Here is a 23,876-nt window from a genome sequence, read left to right on the forward strand (position 1 = left end):
CAAGTGTATTGTACTACAATAACTGGAAAACACTCAATATATTTATAAGAATATTATATGAATAAAGTATTGTACCTAATCTATTTTATTTTAATTTAAATAGTAATTTATATTAAAACTATTTGTAAGGACTATATTAATAACAAATAGTAACATATTTTGCGATTAAAAAAATATCCTGCACATATATAATATAAAAGTAACTACATTGTCTACCGTTATAATTAAGTTTAAAATATTTAACTTTCAACATTATCAACGAAGATTGCATAATATAATATTACCATGATATATAATAATACTGCAGTTTAACAACTATATTATTTAGGGTAATTGGTATTTTTAAGACATTAAACAAGAATATAGGTACCTATATTTTATACGACCTGCAGTAATAGTATATAAAGTGAGTTAATTGTTAATATTATTATATATTTGAATAATATTATGGACATTCGACTTTTATAAACCTCGAAATATAGCAACTATAGTAATTATGTAATATGTATGGTTTAAAACGAATTATAATCGTTCTATATGCTGTATAGATTTTATTTTTATTTTTAACATAACACTATTGTATTGTGGTCTGGTGGAATCGAATTGAATTTTGACAGCACAATAATGTATAAGTAAACGAAAGAAATGAAACGTCATTGCGGGCTTCAGTGCGGCCGTGCGGGTCCGTTCGAATTTTCCATGGAACGGGGTGGAAGCTGGAGACGCGAGGGCGTGGTTATTGATTTTCTAGCATTGCGCGAAAAGTGCAAGCAGCTGACGTGAAATGTAAGTTAGTCTTCCACTCTTTATGTTTTGTGAATTTCCTGTGCAGTGTTTTAGTTTTTAACAGCGTCGAAATGAATATTTTATTCATCCTCCCGTTACTATTACCTCTCAGCTATTGTGATTTCACGTCAAACAGTAAGTAAAACATAGATATCATCTATATGTATAACGAACGAGACCTGTATTCTATTATACTTTATGTGTAGACATAAATGATAAGTGTAAAAACATAACGATTGTGTTTACAAGCCAGTAATAGGTACTACCGCGTCGAAAAGAACTTTAAATTAAATCAATTATATTTTAAAGTTCAAAAAATTATTGAATCTACCATTTTGATTATTTAACTGTTAAAATTATGTTTTATAACTCAATAGCAGGTATGCACTATGTATGTATGTTATTTATTTGTGGTGTTCGACTCGTCCATTGGAATTCTATTAATTTCACGTGTGTAATATCTAGTCTAATTTATATATTAATTCGTTTTATTGTAATTTAAGAGTTGGGCTCGCCAGAAAGTAGACACAGACGTGCTATGTCCACATAAATTTGCATGTATATACGAGTTTGATGATAAATTGATAACGTTAAGGCAATAATTTTATATTGTTGCGTAATGCCATAATGTGGATAACATATTACAGCTAATAATAATATCTAGGTATAAACAAAAATCGATTGTCGCTTGTTATGTTGAAGGGATAGTGAAACCTTATCTATAAACTTATCACTATCAGAAAATGTACTGTTTATATTGTAATCCAAGTATCGATGTAATTTAAATCGTTGAATATAGAAACTAGACGTTTTATTCTATCGAGACAGATCCATGAACGCTTTACCCCCAAGATCTATACCCTCTAAAAAATATACAAAGCATTTTAAGACGAGATAAACTGATCATTGAAGATTCTTCAAAACGTCTCACTCCAAAAAATTATATTTACGAATCTAGCCATCTAGGAGTTAATACATTATTCGATAATATAAATTAAATGGACCTGTATTATTGAAATAATTATTACCGGCTTCGTAATTGTAGATACCTCCTACCTGGTAAACAACAGTTTTACATTTCATACTTTATAGTTTCTATAATACATATTATATAAGTTATAGGTGGGCATAACATTTTTTTTTTTTTGTAAATATTGTTCTTGATAAATGGCGTTAATTAAAACTGATTGTGTTTAACAATTATTTTATTTTTGTTTGTTGAAATAATGTAATTAATTTTCAATTAATTATATATATTATTAATTGATCTGCATTATTAATTCATTTAAAATGTAATTAGATACGAAGTTTGAAGGAAACCCTTACAAAAAACATCTGTTTGATGACCTTTTGAGCAACTACAATCGGCTGATTAGACCCGTTCAAAATCATTCGGAGAACTTAACTGTTTGGATGGGCTTAAAACTCACTCAGCTAACCGAAATGGTAATGGATTCGACGACGGATATTACTAGTTAATTTAAGTTTTATATGTCTTTCAACACATTTTTATTTTTATTTTAGAATCTTAAAAGTCAAGTGATGACAACGAGTGTGTGGTTGATCCAGAAATGGTTTGACTGCAATTTGAAATGGGATCCCAAAGAATATGGTGGCTTAGACAAGTTATACGTACCTTCGGATCATATTTGGTTGCCAGACATAGTTTTGTTTAACAAGTAAATCGTTTACTTAACATTGCTACATAATTCGTGAACTCCAAAATAATTATATTATTTATAAGGATGTGCTAAAAATAACTTTACACTTTTTATCGTCGTCCATAAATCTTCACACATAATTTTTAGTTTCATGATTTTTGATTTATTACGCAAACAAGCTGTAATTGTTGCCAACGACCACACAGAGGAGTTTAGCTGCTTAACAAAAAACCAATTGTGGGTGGATAACATTTCTTGTGTAATGTTTACATAATATTCATAGTGAAAATTCCAATCGAAATGCATTTATGAACTGTATAATAGAGGAACATAAAATATAATATATATATATTGATCCATATATTATGTAGTATTGTATAATATGTATTTGTATTTTATATTGTTTATTTGTTATGGAATGTCCGTTTGGCCTTGGGTTTGTTTTCGTAGAGCTGTTTTTAAGTAAATTGCAGGTACGTAAATTATGAAGAAAACTTAAATCAATTTGAATGCAACTAAATTTGGACAACAATTTTATAATACTATAAATAATTATTATTATACCAAATGTAATACGGTTAGAACTTATATTTTTTAATAACTAACCGTCCGACTCATAGATAGCAACTTTTTCTAATAACAATGACTACCCCAAGTTAGAAAGGAAATGCAAAAATGTGGAACCTACACCGTATAATAATTTTGATGATTTCACTTATGAATTCAGTAAATTTGAGAACTAATAAAATCAGATGTTTTATAAATTTATATGTATATTGTGTAGTGCTGACGGGAATTACGAAGTTACCCTAATGACAAAAGCGGTGCTCAAGTATACTGGCGAAGTATTATGGTCACCTCCAGCTATCTACAAATCGTACTGCGAGATAAACGTTCTATACTTTCCGTTTGACGAACAAAACTGTTACATGATGTTCGGTTCGTGGACTTACAACGGAAATCAGGTAGGTACTCAATAATGCAAAAATAAACATTATAAATATTTTTGATAGGTGTAATAAAATAGTGATGGATAAGTCAGACTAGTCATACCTTTTTGCTAAAATGTCCAGGTAGATTTGAGGCATATCGATCAATCGCAGGGCAGAAACCGTGTGGACGTTGGAATCGATCTAAGCGAATTCTATCTATCCGTCGAATGGGATTTACTCGAAGTCCCTGCGATCAGGAACGAAGAATTCTATTCCTGTTGCTCCGAGTCATATACAGGTGAGTTGAAGCACAATATTATTGATTTTTTTTTACAAATCATGTAAATATAGTCAAATATACGAAGCCAGTATATTTTATTATTTAAATGCTATGCATACCACACCCATATTTTAGTGTACTGTATCAACATATATGTGCTATATGTATGGTTACATTGGTACAATTTGGATTTTATTAGTTATGATTATATGACAGGTATAATATAGCAAATCGTTGTATAAATGAATAGCACCTAATACAGTTATATAGGTACCTATCTACGCGATAACATTTTATATTGTACTCAGCGATTGCACCAAAACAACAAGGTCTACCTATGTTTGAGAGACATTAATTTTAGTAGATTTTTGCATGTACAATAATATCATTGTCTTAAAACAAAAATGCTGAATAGACTTATTATACATGTTTATTGTATATAATAAATAATATAATGTTATACATCATATATGGAATAATAAGTGATCAAATATCCAACCTTAAGAACAACTTTCGCTGTCTAAACAAAAGTACTAACTGTTGTCGTTATTGTGGCGATCTTACGATTTTTGAACATTGGCCAATCAACCTCAAATGGATAGAATACATTTAATTCTAAAAACTGATATTGAGTAATCAATAACAGCATTCACGTATTGTGATTTTTTATTAGCATTATGAAAACGTCAACAGAAAGAAAGATGTATAAAAGATCACAGCATTTTATTGACGTAGAGTAACAAAGTTACCTATACGTAGAAAATAATAACATATCTATAACAAATAGTTGACAGACAAATAAAATACCTATATCATATTCGTTTCCACATTAATCGAGTAAATAATAATTCTGTGTGCACGGGATAATATATAATAAATTCGACCAATATAAAAACCTTAAAATTATATATTTAATATTTTAGTACGATAAAAAAATCTCTATTCACTATCGTAAATTATATTTTATGACGTCCTAATTTTTCGTCAATACTTGATTATTATGTACAAATGCGTCATTGTGATAATGTGACTTTTTTTATATATTGTGGGTAAATGTAGATATTTAGTTGTGTGGGAGATTATTGATAAACTTAAACTTTGTTTTTTTTTTTGTAATAATCACATATTATTTGAAAAAAAATAACAGTGAGAAACAAAATATATTATATTAGGTAGGTAGTATAATATTATTATTTTCAACGTTTAAATACCTATTTCATCTTTTGGTTAATTACCATCGATTGCTATTCAATAATATTGAGTACCAATACTACCAATATATATATATATAGTATATACTACTTATTGTTTATAAATGTGTCTAATCAACAACCATAATAAGGCCATTGATATTTAAAAAAAAATGTTATTTCCAAGGATATCAAATTATTTACACACTTGAAAATAGAAATGGACTAATTTTCGAATATTATTTAAGTGAGATAAAAATATTGTTAGATGCAAAACCTCTTTAAGTATTATCGTAGCTAACTGTATAGAATATAGATAAACAACGAAAATGCATTGTGTAATTATTGGAGACACTGTTGTATCGATTGGATGTCTGTAAATCTTGATATCACAGTAATACTATTACGATGAAGTTATTTTCAAATTTCAAAATAATAAGCTTCAAATAAGGCAATACCTTTATTATAATAGTAAAATGTATTTTTATTTTACGGGCTTATTTAATATACCCAGGATAATTTTATATGACTACATAATATAATAAGAATCATAATATTACAAGTTGCGTGTCATTAACGTATAAGTCAATACCGATTTACCGTAGAATGTTTTGAATAGGTTTGTTGTATAAACAATTTAAAAATAATCTAAAATGTTGAAAATGTTATTATGTATAGACGTATAGTAAATAATTATAAACACGGTAAAAAGTTTCAAGTCTTTATTCGTTATATTTTTAATTACCTGCTTGTATATATTGAGTATTTTATTTCGTCGTAATTTGAACTTCAAACTATAACAAAAAAAATAATGTAGCTTTAAATTTAACTTATCGTAAAAGGAATTTTGTCTTAAATTATCAAGTCTTATGAATTAATTCATTTTTAACTGCAAAATATTCGTGATTTTGAAGACTTACGCCAGAATTGTAACTTGAAATACTCATAAAAATGAATGTGGATTTACACTAAACTTTTATTTTATTTCTGGTAAGAATAACTTATAAGGAACCTCAAACCTATTAAATTTTCAAGCTTAAAAACTATGACCATAGAAATTTATATCAACTATAATAAAAATACCAGACAGCACACACCACATGTATAATGTATAAAAAGGTAGACGTAAAAAGAACATAATACATCAGAGTTCAATTACGAATTAACAAAATTACAAAAATTACATTTATTAAACTTGTAAATCCTCATGTCCCTTATATAAATGTTGGAATTTAATTTAGTCTTTTTTTAATTACACAAATTAATAGTGTAATATAAGCCCCAATAAAGTTTAGCTAAAAGGTTTGTATATAACTTGTGTATAGAAATAAAATATTTTTCAAGGATTTTGTTGTTTAGTTTAAAAATAAAAATTGATTTACATACATTTTATACATAATATTATATTATTTATGTATTATATATATTTTTTAATAATTAAATTTGTCCATACTAATACATATTGTGTTTTTAAAAAAAAAATAATTTCTGATCAAAATGGAATTCGACCAAAAAACCAAGTGAAAAAAAATTCCTAATAAGGTAAGACCATATAAAATGTATACTATATCTTTTAAGACTAGTTCAGATATGTCATTAGAATATTAATATAATATAGTGATATATTAATGGAATGTAACTATTAATAAAGATTTATTTTTGAATCTGTTTTTTAGGTGTATTTTTTCAGACATAACGTTCAACATAAAAATGCGGCGTAAGACTTTGTTCTACACAGTTAATCTGATCATTCCGTGCGTAGGACTGACGTTCATGACTGTGTTGGTGTTCTATTTGCCATCTGATTCTGGCGAAAAGGTACTGTAACAATTATATAGATGTATTTGAAACAATTTAAGAAAACAATCTATATCTATTATACATACAATTCAATTTATACAACACATTGACCAGTTATAAAAAAACACATCGGAAACTGTTTTGTAAGTCGCAAAATTTTTTTTTTTGACCGGTTGAGTTGATAATATAAAAATTCGTTATTGAGTACAAATTAAATAAGTTTTTCTTAATATTGAAAATAAGATATTCCTAACTTGCGGTATCTATAACTAAAAGTAATAAATAAATATACATATTTTAGCTTACTAAGCGCGATAAGTAAATTAATTTTAAATTATTATGGGATATTATGACTAAATGGTTAGTAAATTAATGTTAAACGCTAAAATGGTCCTTAAGTAATTAAGCTATGCGGACGTCCACGTGTAAGGCGGCGTTGAAGTGATGGTCTTAAGTTGTGATGGTAGTGCAGTGGATCTGTTGACTTGTCACTTGTGGACAGACGTGAAGAAACTTTCGACAAGGTTCTGATATGGTCTTGAAGATTTGGAATTTCGAGGTCTTTGTGTATATTTAGATTTCTAGCAACCCAAATTAAATAACTAAAAACATATCGTGCGTTTATATACTAAGCAGGTATAATGAATAAAAATATAAAACATACTAAACGAGTAACTGATTTTTGGAACACTAACTAATATAACTTACTAACGTATTATTAATTTATTATAAAAAATATCTAGAACATAAAAAAATGTATTTTGTAACGAATTAACTGTTATGGAAATTTAGATAAATATTTTTAAAAATATAATTTACCTATCTGTAATACTACGAATGATAACTGTGATACTATTTCGTTTTTTTATTATACACTTCAGGTGACTCTGTGCAGTAATATACTAGTGTCATTGACAGTGTTCTTCTTGCTGCTAGCCGAGATCATCCCCCCGACATCTCTGGCCGTTCCACTCCTTGGCAAGTACTTATTGTTTACCATGGTCTTAGTGTCAATGTCGATCGGTATGACCGTGGTCGTGTTAAACATCCATTTCCGGTAAGTGTACGTTTATCGTGCAGATCTTATTTTGCTATATATAATATTACTTCTGGCGTCTTTTAATAAAACCGAATCGCCCAAAGGTCACCATCAACCCACACCCTGTCACCTTGGGTGAGGACCGTGTTTCTGCACATGATGCCACAGATACTTATGATGCGCAGACCACCGTATTCGCTGATGACCAACGACGGATTCCAAAGCTCACCTGGTTACTTCAACGAACTGGACTACAGGTATCTAGTTCAGCTATATGCTTAATTTTAAAACATTTTTAACAATCATTGAACACGTGAATGTCATAATTTTACGGATGCGCAGTTCCGTACTTAGTATAGTTATTGCTTATATAATAACTTATAATATTATTATAATCCACAGTCGAGACAGTATAAGCGATAGTGGTGGAACAGAACAGAAACCTCCATCTTTGACCCAGAGACACTGGTCCTTCAAAAAAATTCAGTCAGTACAGCCTCACAATTATCGTAAGTCATTATATAATAATGTAATGAATATTTAATAATAAATAACTACCTCTAGTTTATTTATTTATTTTCTCACTGTTAATGGAAAATTATTTATAAATACTACAATATAAAATATATAATATTTAATATTTGTTAACTCTATTATAAACGCGTAGTATGCATATAATATGAAATGTAATATTCGCATAACGACTAATAAAAAATAATTATTATACTTCTCTAGCGGAGAATGTAATGCCAAAGACAATGTCCCCTGATCTACTCAAGGCTTTACAAGGGGTCTGTTATATTGCTCAACATATCAAAGACGCAGACAAAGATAAAGAGGTAAATTGAATAGAATACAATAATCAAATATTAATTTAATTATACATTATACAATATTCAAATAGGTTAATGGTTTTTATTAGTTTCAAATTATTTAATGTTCATATAATATAAACGCGTGAACTGAATAATAATATTTATAATATAGAAATGCAAATATACTATGTAAGTACACATTAAAAAAAAACAACAACAATTTTTTAATCAATATATATATATATATATATATATATTATATACTTAAATACTTTATCTTCATTGTACCATCATAATAAAGATTATAATATAAACCTACAATTATTAAACTCTCAAAACATAATATTCATAGAAGTTCAGAACATTTCAGTGATTAAAAAAATGATTATAAAAATAAGTTTTACAGTTGATCGCATTCCGGTTCTCCTTCGCCTATCTTTAATTTATTATTTTAAATACTATTATTAATCTTAATTTACATGTTATTCATACATTGTCTTAATTAATATAAAGAAAAACTTTTATAAAAAACATGGAGTACTTATATTATATTAACCATCATAAAATGTATAAAGTATATGTAGACATTTTTTTATAAATTTATTCGATTATAATAAATAATAAATTATAAATAACACTTAGTATTAGTTCGAATTCATTCGAATTTTAATTTCCTGTTTTTAAATGTAAAAAACAAATCAATTATAAAATAAATTGATCTACTTATTATGCAGTTACAATAACATGTTTATAATTAAATTTGTGTTAGTTTTATAGATTACGTATATATATATAATGTATAATATTATGATATGACATATACACAAAAAAAAATGTTTGGAACTGAAGTTAACTAAAACTAAAAGGCACTCGTATTACTTTCATTATCTAACTAAAGCCTTTATATTATTAGTGATAACCACTTATACATTTGAAGGAAATTAGGTATAAATTTAATTTGTCAAATTTTTTGTTGATTTTGTAGTTGATTTTATTTTTAACTTTATTTTATATATGCATCTGTTAATCTATTACTTACAAAAATCATGTAAGCAATTATAATATGTGATATGACTAAACATAAATACATGTAAAAAGCGTGTTATGAAATGTTGATAATGTTTATAATTTGATGGTTTATTCGTGTATTTTTTACGTTTGATGTTTTAAAAACCTTTTATATTTCAAGAAACAAGACGATTTACCATCGCTTCATCGCCTCCATTTTTCTTTAAAACAGTACATTTATTTTATTTCATTTCTGATTTTTGATATTTTAAAATGTATTTAAGGAGCCCATGTTTTCAAATACGAGCGCGATTCGTATACATTGCATACAAATACATTTGTCTAATTCCTGATCCCAATGCTCTAGTCATTTAATAAAAATAATTGATGTTATCTATGTTTATTCTATAACGATTAACGAATATTATCAGATTATCGATATAATTAATAAAATATTTTTGATAAAAATGTATCTGGTTTCATGACCCAGATAATCGGTAAATATTTACATTAAAACCATTTATTTATTCTGGCAATTGTAAAATGTCCCCAATTAAATGGTTTTTCTAATTAATGGATATTTCTATTAAGCGGAATCTATTGTGCTTAGATTTTTCTACAATTTAAAGTGTGTTTTGTAGACATAATAATAAACTTCTTTTCTTCCAATAAAAACCTATTTTTTCAGTACATTGTGAAATTAATAATTTTATTTTAAATGTTGATGCATCTATATCAAAATGCAAACGAGTAGTTGTAAGTTTTTTAAATGCATATAATAAGGAAAAAGGATTAAAATAAGTGTTATTCTTTATAAAAGGGTTTAAAAATATAATATAATAACATAATCGTATAATATATCGCTCAGATAGTTCTTACAACTTTTAAAATGTTAATAAAATAATTAATCAATTGATATACATTTCAAATTATCATAGCCCTCATTATATATCATCTAAATCTATTATCATAGATTTCTTATCTTATCGTTAATACACAAAATAAAATAATTTAAAGACTACTCATTTGGATTTCTATTTAGATACCACAATATTTTCAAAAAAGTCATCTACTTAACAATTTATAAGAATAAAAAGTGATTCTCAGTTGAAAAAAAAGTTGATATCGCTATAAGACACTCCGTGGACGGTATTTGAAAATAGTATTTGATTTTTTCAACTATTTAAAAATATGGACCTTGTATAAAATATGATATGCTTAAAATTTCTAAAAATCAGAATTTGTATAAACTTATTATTAAAAGAAAAATAGGGGTAGTGTGTGATGAATATCACTCTGTATATTGAATATCGTATTTAATTCGTATTAAAATGTCAATTTCAAGCCAAAATTCCACATTTTAATCAAATAAAAAAATTATAGATAATACATACAACTGCTTATACTCGTAATTATGAAATTATTAAATATCTTCATAAAAAATTTTGAATTACGATTAGCTTATCATATTATTAACGTTGTATTCAATGTTCAAATCTTAAAATATAAAATGATAAATTGTATAATTGAAAAACAACACATTTTTATCACTTAATACCTATTTAGACTAAAAAAAGCTTTTTACCAGAGAAAGCTAAAAAACACACATCGCTATAAATGTAAAGTTTATTTGAAAGTCGTTAAATGCAAAAATATAACTGTACAACATTATAAGTTATAACTAAACCCCGAGTTTTTATGCAAACAGTATTTTAGAATAAATACACATTATGCTAATATTATGCAAAGCATATGCATCAAAATGTATAATTACAAAAATAAAAAAATATATAAACATATGAAAAACCATATGTTCATTGGTACATAAAAATACTTAGAAAATGGTGAAAAGTTTATCAAAGATTTATGAAAATCAACATTTAAAAGCATTTTTATTTATTTTTTCTTTTATAGATTTATTATAAAACAATTGCAATTAAATTAATAACAAACAATAAGTAAATTATTTACCTATTACATGAAAAAATTCAGAAAATTATAAATTTTTTCAACGGATTGTTCGATTATTATATCATATTCAAAATAGTTCGATAGTCCATAACAGTAAAAGAATGTAATAAACTAATAAATCTCTTTGATTGAAATTCAAATTATTTTATTTAAGATATATAAAACCTGTATTCTACGATAATGAAGTATGTAACTTATATTTATTTTTACTTGAATATACAATAATAATAATAATAACAATAACTATACAGAACCTACGCATTTAATCAGATTTATTCTAAATTGAAGCGTTGAAAAATATTTATTCACATACAAATCTGGGCCCTAGTTATAATCTATAATAATAACGCATGCTAGAAAATTGTATAATAATTAACGGTAATATAGAGGAAGAAAAAAACAATAGTCACACTGCAGTTAATGACTCATTAACACCTCCATGCCTACATATATTTCCAATCATATACATTATTTTGAACTACATATTATTCGATTATTATAACATATTTTTTTACAAATATACCATAGATATAGATTACAGACGTAGTTCGAAGTGATGTTGATATTAAAAACTACCTAACATAGGCGCATCATCTCGTTACCGTTTTTACATTATCTAATTTTATCCCGTACTTATTTTTTTTTTAAATGTCAATGGCAATAATAATAATTTATATCGCAGAGTTTAATACAATGTATAATAATATAGATATGTGTTTAGCATTTTAGTTGCAACTCAAATAAATATATTTATTTAACATGCTAATGATTGATAACGTGATTTTATATTCTAATAATAACTTCAAATAAAACTAAAATTTTACTTTACCTTAACTACAAAGCTGACTAAAAACATCAACTACTTTTGTAAACGTTACGTTAAACAGAAGCTAGATAAGTAGGAATCCGGAACTACTTCGGTTAAATGAAAATGGTTGTAGATGTGATATGACAAGTCACAAGTGGGATAAAACCTCGAAAATCAATTCGGTACATCTATCGATTTTACTTTGCATCTCGCAAGGTACCTACTCACTACTGTATACATTACACTCATTGCAGGCTCGCATATAATTTTTAATATTTGCGTATCGTGTTTTCTAGGCCGGGGCAAAACATATAGTTAGCGAATATATAATATTATTAAGTACTAGTTTTATTTATATATAACTTTATGTACTATAATACTTATGAATATTCCAGGTGATCGAGGACTGGAAGTACGTTTCGATGGTGTTCGACCGGTTCTTCCTGTGGGTATTCACTTTGGCTTGCATAGTAGGAACGTGCGCCATAATATTCCAGGCACCCTCGCTGTACGACCAACGGCAACCCATCGACTTCCAGCTGTCTAGCATACCCCGGCGTCGCAGCAACCTGGCGCTGCCACACGAAATCGACTTTTACGAGCGCACGTACGGTGCCGACTAGAGTATTATTTTATAGATATCCGTTGAAATCCCTCTGCAGGCTCATTATTTATTGTACATAATATTATACGTAGACAATACACAAGTATTTATAGGTATACCGAATAAACGACATAATAAGTGATTCACGTCCGTCACACTCGCGAATATAAATCATCCTCGAATCATCCTCGAACGCGACGACTGCAGTGGCACAACTCATACAAACGAGAGGAGAGAATGGAAAGATTTAAAAATTAGCACCTCTCCTCCAAGTCTCCAACCCCAAACGATTTCGATTTTTTGAACTGTCGTGGCGGAAACCTTACACGAATAATATAGATGAAAAGTAATACTATAACATCGTTTTGACGAAATATTACAACGTCTCCATTAAATATATATTTTCGTTTATCGCGAACGCTACATGTCCTATCCGTTAATAATTATTATACGTTAAATGTTATCTGAACGCATTTAACAAAATACAATAATTATTACGTGTGAAAAAATAAAATTTCATTTCCTATTCTTAGCCCCATGGACGTGGTATCTTTAAACATTTTTAGGTTGCGCACGCGTCGTGGACACGTTTTTTTTTTTTTTTGACGTACGTAATTCGTTGCCAATCAGACACTCCAAAAAACCCGTGTAGGCACACGTGCGTATTATGATATTATTATTTTAAATACAATACGTCGATCCAATATTATAATAAATGAGCGGAAACTGCGGCGTACAGAATCGCACGTCGTATATATGTATGATGCTTATAGAGGTATAACGATAATCATATTATTATGACTGTTTGGTCTGTATAATAGTGTGTATACAACTATTGTGTTTATGTGGTATTGTTACGTGGGAAAACTGAATAGGTATAGCGAATCCTAACAAATTTCGTCGTCGTATGAAAAATATTTATATTGTATAATGTGTGTTCTATATTATATATATATATATATATAAAAAAGCTGATTGTGTGATATTTTATAGAAATCAATATTATTTTTTTTAATTTTTAAATGTTTTAATTACATATTTACCAAAACTACCGAAATATCCTATGTATTGATAGCGTTGCGATAATACACGTGATCGTATTATATTATTCGAGTAATCAATAAATACGTTTCCAACGATACGATATTATAAACGCATTTGAACTCAAGTATAGCCATCGTATGTTATATAAATCGTATGTTGTATAAATATATAGAACACCTTGAGCTAATGCATTTTGAAAACTATCATCACGTTTTGAGCACGAGGGTGAACAAATTGGCCACTCGCTCTTTTCGGTTGACAATAATCAATATACAAAACTTTCAATAATTTAATATTTTTCTAATGCTTTAAAGGAGATATGCCGCTAAAATAATCCCGTATTCCCGTTTGATTTTTCTCTTTTAATAATTCTACGCGCTTCTTTTTATACAACCATTAGTAGTGAGCCGTGGGATATTGTATCCTTGGGGTCCAAATCGTATAAAAGTGGAATATTAAAATTTATGCACGAGTACAGATTTTCTGTTTCAAGAATCCTAGTTGAGCACAAAACGGTGATTTGGTTACTTACACTAATTGAACGCTCTACATCAGAACTATAACGTTTAATTAATATCTAATTTGATAATAATGGAATGTCTAATAGAAATTAGAACAATGATTGTTAATTGCTAAAATGTATGATGATGGTTAAAAATTTAGAATATATACGCAGATGTATAGAAATTATTATGCTATAATCAATAATCTGTATAATATAATATACGAGTATGTTTATAGTTAAATAGGTACTTACAACAAAAATTGAAACAATTATAATGAAACAGTTTTAAATTTTAGTTTACATTAATAATATATCAATTTCACAAATATTTCACGTATTTAAGTCAATAGTTAAATGTGTATTTATAACAGTCCATTTAAATTTAGAACTGATCATATTGATTTGCCCCTTTAGTGCAATATCTGAATTATGTAGATCAACATCCGATTAATACTCTATGCTTGACCATATATATATATATATAATATATAATAATATGTTACAATATTTCACTCAAACAAAATATATTATCATTATTATTTTGCGTCGAGAGGACCTTTTAAGGCAGATAAACCCCCTCTACCCGAAGTTTCGATATGACCGTCTATTGCTGGTTATAATAATAATAATAAACATTCAAAACACCACACAGAGCACGAATATAATGTGTATATGCGTCTTATAACGAACAGTGGGATTGTGTTTCGAGGTCGAAGTGCGTTTTATATACATAATAATATAATATTTAAATTTATATTTATATATAATATGCTTGTACTTTTCGTATTTGTATACGTTGCACGATGCACTGTAATTATAATATATTTACTCAAAACGGAGACGATGACTGCAGTCGTACAGATTTTTTATCATTACTAATTGATAGTTGGATACACGAGTATAGTAACTTATTCGGTGAAAAAAAAAATTAAATAAAAAAAATACTGTATGTATAAAACGGTCAGTACAGGTGGTAAAAAATTATGTTTTCGAGTAATTTATTTTAGCCTGGACACTTATAACCGACATCAGAATCGTGTGACATTCCTTTTGGATAGGTACGTTATAACTCTACAAGTTTATGTCCTACCGCAATCATTATAGTACATAATAATTATTACAACTATTATCTAATTATGTGCATAATAAACAATGTACATGTATGTTATTATATTGATGTATTTTTATTATCCGCTTGGACGCCAACTTTCTAAAAGTATACATACATCAATATACACATATTTATTATTAGGTTAATATTGTTATTCCTATTTTATAAAGCATGTTATGCATCATCATATTCAAAAACGAAACTTTGAAGTTTGCTCAAACAATCTATCAAAAGACTATACATGTATTATTTTTAGGTATATATTTAATAATGCTTCGACGAGTGTATGTAAATATAGTAAATAGCATAAAGAATGATAGCTAACTAGTAACTACGCGCATGACGTTTGACAATCGATCGTGCTTATAAAATATATTTATCCATATTCCGCTAATGAGTGTGTTTCGTTGTTTACTTTTTATGCGTTTTTTATATTATTGATGATATTGTTATCACCAGAATTTTTAATTTGCGCGGAACATTTGTTTTCGTTCTCATATGAATAATACTGACTAGGTATAGGTCTTAAAATACGATATTTAGCAGTCGGCCGCCAAACGTAGAAAACCATAGAAAAAATAGAAAATAAAAATAAACTATAAATAAATATATAGAGACAAAAATCGCGAACAAAGTAGGCATTATGATGGACTTTATCGTTAGTCTTCCGGTATACCACGTGATCCTAGTGGCAGAAATAAATCGAAATATCATGGCTGTACATAATAGATATGTGGATGGATCCCCTGCTCAATGTCCACAGATTTCTGTTGAATTGGATGAATAATGTTGTATATTAGTGCTAAGTCTTCAAAACCCTTTTTTATATATGTCCAAAGTCTATCTATATTTATGTGTTTGTGTGTTCTTTGTTATATTATTACAATTTATTGAATATACTCGATTTATTTCCATACTTTTTAAATTAATTAATTAGTTGAAAGAGTCGAAATTTTTTAGCCCAAATCGTTCTCAAAATAATCAATGCATTCAAATAATTTATTTTACGAGTATATCGTATATGTCATCAAAATGTACAATAATTCTTGTTGTTACCTGCAAATAAACGATTACAGTCCAATACAAATACATTTAAATTAAGCAATGTAAAATAACTTAAAACTATCGTTTCTAACCGTAACCTCGTAAGAAAATTAATTTAGTGAATTGATTCACTTAAAATAAATTGAATTTCTTATACCTATATTATAAGTTTGCATGCAAGTGTGGACTGGTATTAAAATAGTAGGTATTCTATATAGTTCCAAAATTGATGTTGTAGTATTTTATTTGTAAAATTTAATAATAACGAATAAAATAATAATATATAATATTTTCTTATACAATATTATAAGCATATTATAATAATTACACTCGTTTAAGAATTTGAAGCATACTATATTATTTTAACATTTTCAATGAATTCGTAAAATTACATTAAGTTGTCTGCGCTCTGCAGAGTACAAAATAATATTAATTAGGCATTTAAACTGCTAATTCCCTTTTTGTATACAAATGTCTTTTAAATTATTTTTGAAAGATATTATACTAAATACCTTAATTATTATTGTTATTATTACAAAACTTACTTTAATTTTATTATTGTATACTTATAAAATTATAATGTATAGTTTGTAAGGTTTGCTTAACGCTTAAATGTTGTAGTAAAATTAAAAATTATAGTTAATTATATTGTATGTTATAATATCAATGTATTATGTAAATATATTTTAATAAACTCTACATATATAAGCAGATGTGAAATAATTTTATTATTTGATGAATGAGTGTATGCGATTAAAGTGCTTCAAATATCTGTAGCGTAGAACTCATCGCATAATTTACTGACTAACCAATATATTATAAATTGCTATCGTAGGAACCTTTTCTACTGTAAATTATTAAACAGATTATTTTTTTTCTTGAAATGTTGATGAAGTTAATTTAAAATTTAAACGAATAGTTTATCAGTTATTAAAATATACATAATAAATTTATATGATAGTCGTTAAAAATGGTTTCACAAAAATTTTAATTAAGTATAATATTAAAGCTATAGTATTTATGCTTAGACTATTTTTTACAAATTTTATCTGTTAATAGATAAATAATTTTATACTAATTATAAACAATTTTAAATAATCATAGCCTTTTACACCTTCTATACTCATAGTTAGTAAATGATCATGAACCTTTTATGCTTAGAATACAAAGTTAAATTTTTCAAAAACTACATTTTTAATTTTATTTTTCAGAAAAAAATATTTGCTTAAATATACACTAGAAAAAGAGAATCCACGTGTATGTCCTGAAAAATAGAGGTTTCCTCCACAGTCTTATTACTCTTCAGAGCACTCTTTAAATGGTACGAAAAATTCCAAAACTCAGATTTTTATCAAATAGATTATATAGAACAGTGGTGCGTAACCTGGGTGTCGCGACCCCAAAGGGGGTCTCGAAATGTTATTAGGGGGTCACCAATAATTTTACACCAAATGAAAAAGTTATATACTATGCATACTATGACTATCAAATAAATGTATATTATACACTTACATAATGTTGTTGGTAGGAAGGGGGGAGCTATATTATCAAAATAAATAATTTTGGGGGTCGTGGATCAAAATAGATTGCGCATCACGGATATAGAAGAAGAAAAAGAGGGAGCGCGTGCTTGGTGAACCATCTTTATAGCTGTATATCATACTATATTATAGTAACCAATATTTAAAATTATTAAATTATACTAATATAGTCTACAGGCTACAGGTAATAATGTCGATTTGTGTATTATTCATTGACTTACCTATAATGGATGCAAGCAGATAAACTGTGAACGATATGGCGTTTTATCGCCTAGGCAGAAACGCATTTCTTTCGTTATCTGAATACGTTTGTTTGTAGAGAAAAATAAAATAAAATAAAACATATTTGCATTAGCATTGTAATTATTCTACAATTATTATAGAATAAAGAATAACAAACACTTCCGATTAAAAAATAATACGTTCGCCGTACGGGTGTCGGGAAAATTGTATCGTGGTTTATAAAAAATATAATAATATTTTAATATTATATTGTACGCGAACGTGATCGTTTAGCGAATTTACTGTTTGATAAGAGCTCTAATAGTTAAAATGCAATATGTTTATATATAATATATACTATGTAGGTACTATAATGTATACTATATATGTTATATTATATTATTCTATTATTGTTGGTAGAACAATAGTTTTTTTAGTTCAATTTAATCGATAATAATAATATACGCATTTTAAATCAAACGCAATCTGCAACCTCAATATAATAAATATCATAACTATGGAATAAATGTATATCATCGTAAGTATTTAAAAATATTTTTTTTTTGTTTGAGGCAATATCCCGTTTAATGTACAGTAAAAAAAAAAAAAAAAAAAATGGTTTTTAGCAGAATAAATAATAAACACAGGTATACCGTATACGTACTTCTATACCACTGTAGCGGATAATTACGAAATTTAATTTAATTTAATTTTAACGTTACGACAATAATATATTTCATGTGCATTGTGTAGTCCAACAGTATGACTAATGGTGGTGATATACGAGCTGGTACAGTATCTAAACAAATGACCCTCTAGCCACACGCGAGTTTATCTCCGAAGGGTCATAACAATTAAAGAGACGAGTGTGGCAATAGGAGAAATTCATTTTTATATATCATTATTGTAAAAACTACGATGCAAGAAAAACGGGATAAAATATAAATTGGATTAAACGATACTACACACCACACACGCGCGCGCGCACATACACACACATACACACATATACACATGCACACATTCACACATACACACGCTCAGTTCTTAAAACATTGTCTTCGTATGTACTATACACGGTTTAAATATATATATATATATATTAGTCGATGTCAAATCATTTTTTTTTCTTTGCACAAAAATAACATGTGATGTACTGGAATGTGTTAAACAACATATGTGCACGGTTTTTTGAACCGTATCAAATGTTAAACAGCTAATGAGACATTTTTTATAGACGTCTGTGCAGGCGCAGTATAATAATTAATACATTAATATACGCGCCCATGTGGATCAAATATACGCATTACCAATGAGTTTCACAGCATAAATTCATCTCTAAACGCCATTAAACATCTTGTTCTTGAGAGTGTTTGCTAAAAAAGAATTATTATTAATCTAAAATCCTATTCGTTTTTGCAATAACTTGTGATTTAAAATTATCATTACTATACATTATTTTTTTAATTCATAAATATTATATAGCCTAATCTATTGTACATTAATATTTTACAGAACGTACCTACTTGAACACATTTTGTAAAATTAAATACAAATTATCTCCGTGGACTTAGGGCTATGCAAAATAAAAACATGTATAATAATTAGAAGTAAGCTTATATACATTAATTTTAAATCGGTTATATACAGTTAAGTAGGTTTTAGGTATATTATTGTATGTATGTATTCTTAAAAACGTATTCCTTTTTAGATTTTGGCATGACAGAATTATCAATATCTATAATTGATAATTATATATAATATTTAATATTATATATTAATACATTTATATTATAAATTACCGTTAAATAATAGGATGCCCACGCATAATTGTTCATCAATTCCGAAGCATTTCAGAAACGAATCAACTATTGAACTGTTCTTCACATTTTTTTCGCATTTATATAGAAATATATACAAGTTTCACTACTGCACATGTCGCAAATACAAATTTAATCGCAAATGTTCGTGAAATTAATTTTATGAATATATTAATTAACATACAAATGTATAAAATTATAAATTCCCTTTTTTTATAGTAACTTGTTTGTGAGATATCGACATGTAGGGTAAATATTCTATTTATTTTCACCCTCATAAAATCAATGAAACGTTAGTATACACGACCCTCCCCAAGACTTATTTAATGTGCCTGCACCTGCCATTTCGCGAGGTTAATGCCACTATATAATATATTGTTACATTAACATAATAACGTATCAAAACGGACGCGATTTCCAATGAATTATTTATAATACACATTTATCATTTTCATTTATTCGTAAAAATGGAAATCTATCTTGTGCGTATATATGATATATTTATGTGTACATATTTACATGAAATATGCAGCTTAACAATTCTATCGAACCAATAACTTGACTATGGTACCGAGTGCATGGTTGGAGGGGGGTCCACGGCCGCAGTTCCAAATTTGAATCGCGGTTCGGTTTCAAGTTTGACAGGTAGAACTCAAAAACAATAATTTCAACCTAAAAGTATTTTAAGAACCTATAGTGCAGATGGACGCGTTCACGATTCATTAAACCACCTAATCACCGGTCGTATACAAATTGTATGCTGTCGTAAATAGTTATCATAAGTAGTAATCGCGTGTACAGACGGTTTACAAAATGTTTTCGACCATCATGACGTCGTGTGCGAACTTTGAGAGACGAGATAAATATACAAATATTAAACATAATAATATACATGATATTTAATTATAAGCAACTTTAACATAAATTATTATAAACAAATAATATTATCCATTATTCGTCGGGCTCTAGGGAAAAAAATTATTTTATATTTATTTTTCGTAGTTTTTTAGTTCACACATTTTAGGTTACCCAGTACCCACAAACATCTACCAACACTAACCAGTAACCAATAATTAATCAACCAATCACCCATTCGTCATATCTGCTGTGTTGATCACCTTTCGTGTAAATTCCATTATCCTACTTAATACCACCACATACATAAATACCAACCTACAACAGTGTATGTATACTATATATTTAGGAACCTAATTCGAAAAAATACCTTTTATATAGTTGATAATATAATTAATATAATATGTAGTTAATATTTCAGACAGTGAACGATTTAAATAATATTACCAAATCACAAAAATCCAAAAGTGAGTAAAAAAACTGTATATTATAAGTAATTATTAAGTTAATGTATATACCTGAGCGGCTACGCTGAGCGGTAAAGGTAAACGTGAATTCAGCGTATGGCAGCGATACTGCAGCGGCGGCATTTACGCCGATAACGTTTTAGACGTGTTTAAGAAGTTGATAAGCCCCTGTAATCTAATCTTTTTCGACGCTGTACATTAAAAAGTAAACAAAAACCTGTCTGATTTCTTAGAAACTATTAAATTCTAAAAAAGCGGCCATGTGTAGTAGAGATTAGGCATTAAAAACATATTGCCGATATAGATATACTTGACTAGTGTACAACTAGACACGACTGCCACAGATTACATTTTGGGTTATTTGGTTATATATATTTATATATAACAATAGACAATAGTACAATGACATTTTGTCAGTTTTCTGCACATGTCCAATTTTGTCTACGAAAATACATTTTAAATGTAAATAACTTAAAACTATTTATTTGTTCTGATTAATTGATTAATCAATCCTTGTGTTATATACTATTATTTTATATTTGGATATTAACTATCTACCTATCTGTATAGTTTCTAAAATAAATAACTCAACGGTACATTGATAATGTACACTTCAAATTTCAATTAATAATGTACCGAAACTCACTGGCAATACGTAACTAGTGGAAATATTTTTTTTAATTATAAGGACGTATTAATATTATAAGTTTCCATAGTAAATTAGTAATTATTTGAAAAGTATTATATGCCAGACATTTTATAATACGACCTATAATATAACTCATACGAGTGTAAGTATATAAGATTGGTGTTTAGTATAAGGTCGCAGAATACCTACCATACAATATTTTTGTTTATTTGTAATTATAGTTCATAATATATTTATAAATATGAGATATAGTCGATGAAAATTAAAAAAAATTTATGGACAACAAGACAACATAACTGTATATCAACCGCAATGACCATGTCACATGTATACATTTTATTCAAATATTTTGAGCCCAGTTTACATTTTTAATATATTATGATTAAAAACTTTCGTGTTTTTAAAACATTCAAGTATATTCACAAATTATATCACCTATTTAGTAATTTTCAATATTTATTCTATCTATTTATAGTAAACGAATACTAATTTTAAAAGAATAATTTTATTATAACATTTTTTGATACCCATACTCCAAATTGCAATCCTACATAACGTGACTATACTGACTACTGATTATATATCACAAAGGTTTAAGTTTAATTTTACATATTTAGCTAGGTAGATATAAAATACATCAGTGAATATATATTATTTCTACGGTTATTTCTAAAATAACGTCAATAATAATCGTCGGAGCGTATAAAAAACATCAAACGTGTCGACCCCTATAAAGAAACATGACGTGAATAATATTGGTGACACGGTTTTGTCTTACTTTGATGTGCCGCCCTTGGGAAGTAATGTACACAGCTCGTTTGGTTTGAATTTTGTCACACGACGACTGCAAAGTGCACAATACTTAATAGTAGGACGACCACGCGAAAAATGTTTGATCGAGAATCAACCACGACGGACGGACGGAAACAGTGGAGGAGAGATACTTTGTACCACGGTCACCTCCATATAGTTTATGTTTCTCGGAACGGGTAATCCCGATATTTTCCATTGGTTAATTATAAGTTATAATATATTAAAGAAAAATGTAACTAGCAACAAAAATTCTCCACGTTCGTTGCGTCACCATAATATGATTTTCAATTAAACCGTTAGCACGTCAACATTCGAAGTTCGCAAATACTTAACATTTGATGTGTTGAGAATTTCGACGACATTCCGGCAAAACAAGTATTGTAAACAAACGTATATTCGGATTTCAATCAATTATTTCATAAAAACTCACCATCAATATCTATGTTTCATTTTTGATTATTAACTAAAATGTTTAAAACTTGATCAGATACATGGGTCAATTTTTTGTTTAAACGTGAGAAACATTAACAATGATGTAAATTTTATAAATTTTAATATATAGTCAAATTCTTAAAGTTTTTAATGACCAATCTTAAAAACATTTTCCACTTATAGCTTAGGAGTTATGGACTGAAGAGGAGAATAAATTGGAAATTAAAACCGTTAAATGAATGATAATAAAAATATTTTTCACCCAAACAGGGACAAAATTGTATAAAAAACTAGGGATAGAGCAAAATAATTTATTCACCAAACTCGAAACTGTAGCTTTATTGTTTGTTTTAACACAAGTTTTGAATTTCATTTTATATTATAGAAACCAATCGTACGGGTATATTGTCGAGTAATATTTTAAATACAAAAACGTTCATTAAAAAAGGCGTTCAAACTCGATTGAAAAAAATTAAGTG

At 27.6% G+C, this 23,876-nt stretch overlaps 1 protein-coding gene across 1 annotated transcript; it reads left to right on the forward strand.

The window, feature by feature from the left end:
• The first annotated feature begins 857 nt into the window (after positions 1–857).
• Positions 858–17,028, forward strand: LOC113550958 (acetylcholine receptor subunit beta-like 2). The gene is made up of 11 exons (XM_026952933.1): positions 858–921; positions 2,087–2,232; positions 2,311–2,465; positions 3,232–3,412; positions 3,521–3,677; positions 6,540–6,667; positions 7,531–7,706; positions 7,793–7,945; positions 8,091–8,197; positions 8,424–8,527; positions 12,686–17,028. Exons 1-11 carry the CDS (start codon positions 858–860, stop codon positions 12,911–12,913), a joined length of 1,599 nt encoding a protein of 532 aa, XP_026808734.1. The 3' UTR covers positions 12,914–17,028.
• Positions 17,029–23,876: the final 6,848 nt, after the last annotated feature.

This window comes from Rhopalosiphum maidis, chromosome 1 (assembly GCF_003676215.2).
Source record: "Rhopalosiphum maidis isolate BTI-1 chromosome 1, ASM367621v3, whole genome shotgun sequence".
Classification (NCBI taxonomy): domain Eukaryota; kingdom Metazoa; phylum Arthropoda; class Insecta; order Hemiptera; family Aphididae; genus Rhopalosiphum; species Rhopalosiphum maidis.

Coding starts and splice junctions, on each gene's coding strand:
- LOC113550958 (XM_026952933.1), top strand. CDS start 858: ATGAATATTTTATTCATCCTCCCGTTACTATTACCTCTCAGCTATTGT. Junction 7,707..7,792: donor GTGTTAAACATCCATTTCCG/GTAAGTGTACGT, acceptor AATCGCCCAAAG/GTCACCATCAACCCACACCC. Junction 8,528..12,685: donor ACGCAGACAAAGATAAAGAG/GTAAATTGAATA, acceptor TGAATATTCCAG/GTGATCGAGGACTGGAAGTA.